At 35.1% G+C, this 6,732-nt stretch overlaps 1 protein-coding gene across 1 annotated transcript; it reads left to right on the top strand.

Annotated features, from left to right (window-relative positions):
* Positions 1-3,759: 3,759 nt before the first annotated feature.
* Positions 3,760-6,494, top strand: LOC135120111 (uncharacterized; the record flags this gene model as incomplete). The annotated part of the gene is made up of 5 exons (XM_064044457.1): positions 3,760-3,908; positions 4,292-4,578; positions 5,333-5,400; positions 5,446-6,125; positions 6,320-6,494. Coding segments are annotated over exons 1-5 (1,359 nt in total), but the record flags the coding sequence as incomplete, so codon positions are not given.
* Between the last annotated feature and the right edge of the window lie 238 nt (positions 6,495-6,732).

Here is a 6,732-nt window from a genome sequence, read left to right as displayed (position 1 = left end):
ACAGTTTCTAGCTAAAATTTGATGGTTTCGTTGCACTTTCCGAGCCCGTAGGGTATCTGATTGGCTTAAAAGTACAAGAAAACACTTCAAAAGTGACGTTTCTGAAGAATTTTAACAGTTTTCTTGTATCTACGAACGCCAGAATGCATAAAATTGACCTAAACGTCTCCTTTTCCTATTCTGAGTCGATTCTGCATGCTTTAAGTGTGTTTGGTGGCTCAGAACCATCAAAAAACGTTGAAATATAGTTCAAATTCAATAAAAATCGACAAAAATACAGTTTCTAGCTAAAATTTGATGGTTTCGTTGCACTTTCCGAGCCCGTAGGGTATCTGATTGGCTTAAAAGTACAAGAAAACACTTCAAAAGTGACGTTTCTGAAGAATTTTAACAGTTTTCTTGTATCTACGAACGCCAGAATGCATAAAATTGACCTAAACGTCTCCTTTTCCTATTCTGAGTCGATTCTGCATGCTTTAAGTGTGTTGTGGTGGCTCAGAACCATCAAAAAACGTTGAAATATAGTTCAAATTCAATAAAAATCGACAAAAATACAGTTTCTAGCTAAAATTTGATGGTTTCGTTGCACTTTCCGAGCCCGTAGGGTATCTGATTGGCTTAAAAGTACAAGAAAACACTTCAAAAGTGACGTTTCTGAAGAATTTTAACAGTTTTCTTGTATCTACGAACGCCAGAATGCATAAAATTGACCTAAACGTCTCCTTTTCCTATTCTGAGTCGATTCTGCATGCTTTAAGTGTGTTTGGTGGCTCAGAACCATCAAAAAACGTTGAAATATAGTTCAAATTCAATAAAAATCGACAAAAATACAGTTTCTAGCTAAAATTTGATGGTTTCGTTGCACTTTCCGAGCCCGTAGGGTATCTGATTGGCTTAAAAGTACAAGAAAACACTTCAAAAGTGACGTTTCTGAAGAATTTTAACAGTTTTCTTGTATCTACGAACGCCAGAATGCATAAAATTGACCTAAACGTCTCCTTTTCCTATTCTGAGTCGATTCTGCATGCTTTAAGTGTGTTTGGTGGCTCAGAACCATCAAAAAACGTTGAAATATAGTTCAAATTCAATAAAAATCGACAAAAATACAGTTTCTAGCTAAAATTTGATGGTTTCGTTGCACTTTCCGAGCCCGTAGGGTATCTGATTGGCTTAAAAGTACAAGAAAACACTTCAAAAGTGACGTTTCTGAAGAATTTTAACAGTTTTCTTGTATCTACGAACGCCAGAATGCATAAAATTGACCTAAACGTCTCCTTTTCCTATTCTGAGTCGATTCTGCATGCTTTAAGTGTGTTTGGTGGCTCAGAACCATCAAAAAACGTTGAAATATAGTTCAAATTCAATAAAAATCGACAAAAATACAGTTTCTAGCTAAAATTTGATGGTTTCGTTGCACTTTCCGAGCCCGTAGGGTATCTGATTGGCTTAAAAGTACAAGAAAACACTTCAAAAGTGACGTTTCTGAAGAATTTTAACAGTTTTCTTGTATCTACGAACGCCAGAATGCATAAAATTGACCTAAACGTCTCCTTTTCCTATTCTGAGTCGATTCTGCATGCTTTAAGTGTGTTTGGTGGCTCAGAACCATCAAAAAACGTTGAAATATAGTTCAAATTCAATAAAAATCGACAAAAATACAGTTTCTAGCTAAAATTTGATGGTTTCGTTGCACTTTCCGAGCCCGTAGGGTATCTGATTGGCTTAAAAGTACAAGAAAACACTTCAAAAGTGACGTTTCTGAAGAATTTTAACAGTTTTCTTGTATCTACGAACGCCAGAATGCATAAAATTGACCTAAACGTCTCCTTTTCCTATTCTGAGTCGATTCTGCATGCTTTAAGTGTGTTTGGTGGCTCAGAACCATCAAAAAACGTTGAAATATAGTTCAAATTCAATAAAAATCGACAAAAATACAGTTTCTAGCTAAAATTTGATGGTTTCGTTGCACTTTCCGAGCCCGTAGGGTATCTGATTGGCTTAAAAGTACAAGAAAACACTTCAAAAGTGACGTTTCTGAAGAATTTTAACAGTTTTCTTGTATCTACGAACGCCAGAATGCATAAAATTGACCTAAACGTCTCCTTTTCCTATTCTGAGTCGATTCTGCATGCTTTAAGTGTGTTTGGTGGCTCAGAACCATCAAAAAACGTTGAAATATAGTTCAAATTCAATAAAAATCGACAAAAAATACAGTTTCTAGCTAAAATTTGATGGTTTCGTTGCACTTTCCGAGCCCGTAGGGTATCTGATTGGCTTAAAAGTACAAGAAAACACTTCAAAAGTGACGTTTCTGAAGAATTTTAACAGTTTTCTTGTATCTACGAACGCCAGAATGCATAAAATTGACCTAAACGTCTCCTTTTCCTATTCTGAGTCGATTCTGCATGCTTTAAGTGTGTTTGGTGGCTCAGAACCATCAAAAAACGTTGAAATATAGTTCAAATTCAATAAAAATCGACAAAAATACAGTTTCTAGCTAAAATTTGATGGTTTCGTTGCACTTTCCGAGCCCGTAGGGTATCTGATTGGCTTAAAAGTACAAGAAAACACTTCAAAAGTGACGTTTCTGAAGAATTTTAACAGTTTTCTTGTATCTACGAACGCCAGAATGCATAAAATTGACCTAAACGTCTCCTTTTCCTATTCTGAGTCGATTCTGCATGCTTTAAGTGTGTTTGGTGGCTCAGAACCATCAAAAAACGTTGAAATATAGTTCAAATTCAATAAAAATCGACAAAAATACAGTTTCTAGCTAAAATTTGATGGTTTCGTTGCACTTTCCGAGCCCGTAGGGTATCTGATTGGCTTAAAAGTACAAGAAAACACTTCAAAAGTGACGTTTCTGAAGAATTTTAACAGTTTTCTTGTATCTACGAACGCCAGAATGCATAAAATTGACCTAAACGTCTCCTTTTCCTATTCTGAGTCGATTCTGCATGCTTTAAGTGTGTTTGGTGGCTCAGAACCATCAAAAAACGTTGAAATATAGTTCAAATTCAATAAAAATCGACAAAAATACAGTTTCTAGCTAAAATTTGATGGTTTCGTTGCACTTTCCGAGCCCGTAGGGTATCTGATTGGCTTAAAAGTACAAGAAAACACTTCAAAAGTGACGTTTCTGAAGAATTTTAACAGTTTTCTTGTATCTACGAACGCCAGAATGCATAAAATTGACCTAAACGTCTCCTTTTCCTATTCTGAGTCGATTCTGCATGCTTTAAGTGTGTTTGGTGGCTCAGAACCATCAAAAAACGTTGAAATATAGTTCAAATTCAATAAAAATCGACAAAAATACAGTTTCTAGCTAAAATTTGATGGTTTCGTTGCACTTTCCGAGCCCGTAGGGTATCTGATTGGCTTAAAAGTACAAGAAAACACTTCAAAAGTGACGTTTCTGAAGAATTTTAACAGTTTTCTTGTATCTACGAACGCCAGAATGCATAAAATTGACCTAAACGTCTCCTTTTCCTATTCTGAGTCGATTCTGCATGCTTTAAGTGTGTTTGGTGGCTCAGAACCATCAAAAAACGTTGAAATATAGTTCAAATTCAATAAAAATCGACAAAAATACAGTTTCTAGCTAAAATAAAAAAAACATATTTCAGGTGGAGTGTACAGTTGATCTTAAATCTTATACTAAACTATTAGAAACTGGTCATATTCTTGTCGGTCTTAACGGTTGTGGCGTTTATGACGCTCTTTCTCTTCTCAGGTGTTACAAGTGCAATGGCTTTAACCATGGCTCAAAGCGATGTAATAAGCAAGTTATTTGCCCCCGGTGTTCCGGTTCACATGAGCTTAAGAACTGTTCGCTTTCTAAGGACAGTAAAGATCTACGTTGCTCCAACTGTCTACACCTTCGCGATTCACAGAAACTTGATATCGAAGTTTCGCATGCGGCTTGGGAGTACAATAAATGCTTTTCCTACAAACTGACAACTGCAAAATTAAAACAAGACTTATTTAATATTCCTAATTTACTAACTGCTCCAAAATTATCGAATGCTTCTTCTATGGAAACGCATATCTCTTGACTCATTGATTCATCTCCAAAACTCTCTAAAACGAATACATCCTGTCAACAAAACCTTGTTCTTCAATCAGTTGAAATTTACTATCAAAACGTCAGAGGGTTGCGATCAAAAACCTTAGAATTATTAACTGCCTCTTCTGGCACTCATCACGATTTAATTGCATTAACAGAAACCTGGTTGTGTGATGGTATATATAATTCAGAGATATTCGACCCATATCTTTATAATGTATTTAGGACAGATCGTTTTGTGGAGAGCAGCGGTCTAGGTGGAGGAGTTTTGCTTGCTGTTCGCAACACTATTGCATGTGTTGAAATAACTCTACCTGAGTCTCTTCAAAAAATGCGTTTAATAGACATTGTAGGCATCAAACTTCTAATTGGCCACAAGCATTTGTTTGTATTTTGTGTTTACATTCCTCCTAAATCAACAATCAAGGACTATGAACTCTTCTCCGATGAATTTTCTAATTTCTGCATTCAGTTTAGTGATGTGTTGGTGATGGGAGATTTTAATTTACCAGGTTATAATGGAAATTCTTCCGACGCTAGAACAAGGCATCTAAACTTATTCAACAATTTTTTGTCTTTCACTGGTTTCGTCCAGACTAATTTCATAAGTAATATTAATGATCGTGTATTAGATATAATTCTTAACAATTCTTCATCCTTTTCTTCTTTGGTTGGTAGAGGTGGCCCTCTTCTTCGCGAAGATTTCCATCATCCAGCGCTGAGTATTACCCTTAAATATACGGATAAACAAAATATCAATAAATGCTTGGGTGGGAAGAAACACTTTAGTTACAATTTTAGGAAGGCTAATTATTTACTACTGTATGAGGAAATATCAAAAGTAGATTGGACTTCTTTGTATAAATTTGATTGCGTAGATAATGCTCTGGAATACTTTTACTCAGTTATTTATAAATTATTTGACATGTTTATTCCCAAAAAGCCATCATTTGTTTGCAACAAATATCCACTTTGGTTTGACAATTCTGTGATCATGCTCATAAAAAAGAAACAAAAATCCTGGATTAAATTAAAAAAATCTAAATCACAAGCAGACCTTACTACTTTTAAGATGATACGATCTGAAGCTAAATCGGCTATTAAGCGGGCCTATAAAAATTACCTGCTAAAAGTAGAAAATGATTTTAAGTCGAATCCGAATACATTTTGGACCTACATAAACAATAAGAACAAGAATGTTTCTCTTCCCCAAGTGATGACCAATGGAAATCTTGAACTTAATTCTCCACAAGATATTGTAAACAGCTTTGCCACTTATTTTGAATCGGTCTTCTCAAATCGTCAAACTAGAAGTGATGTCTTTCCAGAACCGAGTAATTACAATTACAACTTGATTAACGTACACGAGTTTAATGTAGAAGAAGTACAACTTGCAAACTTCCCTTACTTCGAAGTTTACTGCAGGACCTGACGAAATTCCATCATTTTTTGTCAGGGATTGTGCCACAGTTCTAGCACAACCGCTGTGCACAATTTTTAATCTTATTATTCAGACCGGTTACTTCCCACAACTGTGGAAAACTTCAAAGATTACTCCAATATTGAAACACGGAAACAAATCAGAAATTTCCAACTATCGACCGATAGCTTTAATATCGAATTTTTCAAAAGTGTTTGAGTCAGTTCTACATGCAAGACTAAGTCGGCCTGTGAGCGTATTACTTTCTGATAATCAACATGGTTTCGTTCAAGGAAGATCAACTTTGACAAATCTTATCAACACCACTCAAGCTATATCTAGAGTTATGGATAAAACTGGCCAAATGGATGTTATATACATAGATTTATCGAAAGCATTCGACACACTAGATCATAGAATCCTTCTAAAGAAATTATCCTCATTCGGCTTGTCTCAGTCTTTAATCCAAATCTTCTCTTCTTACTTATCAAACAGGTTTCAATATGTCCAGTGTCGTGGTCATAAATCTGATCCGTACAGTCAAAAGTCTGGTGTACCTCAGGGCTCTGTACTGGGGCCACTGCTTTTCATTATATTTATAAACGATATTCAAAGAGTGTTAGACATCGAGTTCCTGCTGTATGCAGATGACATCAAATTATTAAGACAAATAAACAGTATTCAGGATTGTCGAAAATTACAGGAGAATTTGAATCAAACATATCAGTGGTTTATAGATAATAATTTACAAATAAATTTTACTAAGTGTAAGGTCATGACTTATTCACAAAAAAAAATATTCTAAATTTCGATTATTTGATAAATTTGTATAGTATAAACAGACCAGAATTTGTTCAAGACCTAGGTGTCACATTTGACAAACATTTAAATTTCAAGCAACATGTCATCACGGTTACAAATAGAGCTTCTAAAGTATTAGGATTTATTATGAGATCGTCTAAAGAGTTCTCTAAAACCGAGACAAATATATGTTTGTACAAAACACTGGTACGAGCCAAACTTGAATATGCATCGATTGTCTGGAACCCTGCAACAAAAACAAATATAAACACTATAGAGAAAGTTCAAAGACGTTTTTAAAGGGCCTGGCGTTTCGTTTAGATGGTGTGTACCCACAGCGTGGTTTTGCACAAGAAAGCTTATTGAATAGATTTGAAATAATGTCGCTCGAAACAAGGAGGAAAATAGCTGGAATCTTATTTTTAAATACATTGTTAAATGGTGC

This window comes from Zophobas morio, unplaced genomic scaffold (assembly GCF_036711695.1).
Source record: "Zophobas morio isolate AGI-343-1 ecotype UQ-CSIRO unplaced genomic scaffold, CSIRO_AGI_Zmor_V1 ptg000341l, whole genome shotgun sequence".
Classification (NCBI taxonomy): Eukaryota; Metazoa; Arthropoda; class Insecta; order Coleoptera; family Tenebrionidae; genus Zophobas; species Zophobas morio.
This window is presented reverse-complemented; position numbering and strand designations above follow the sequence as displayed.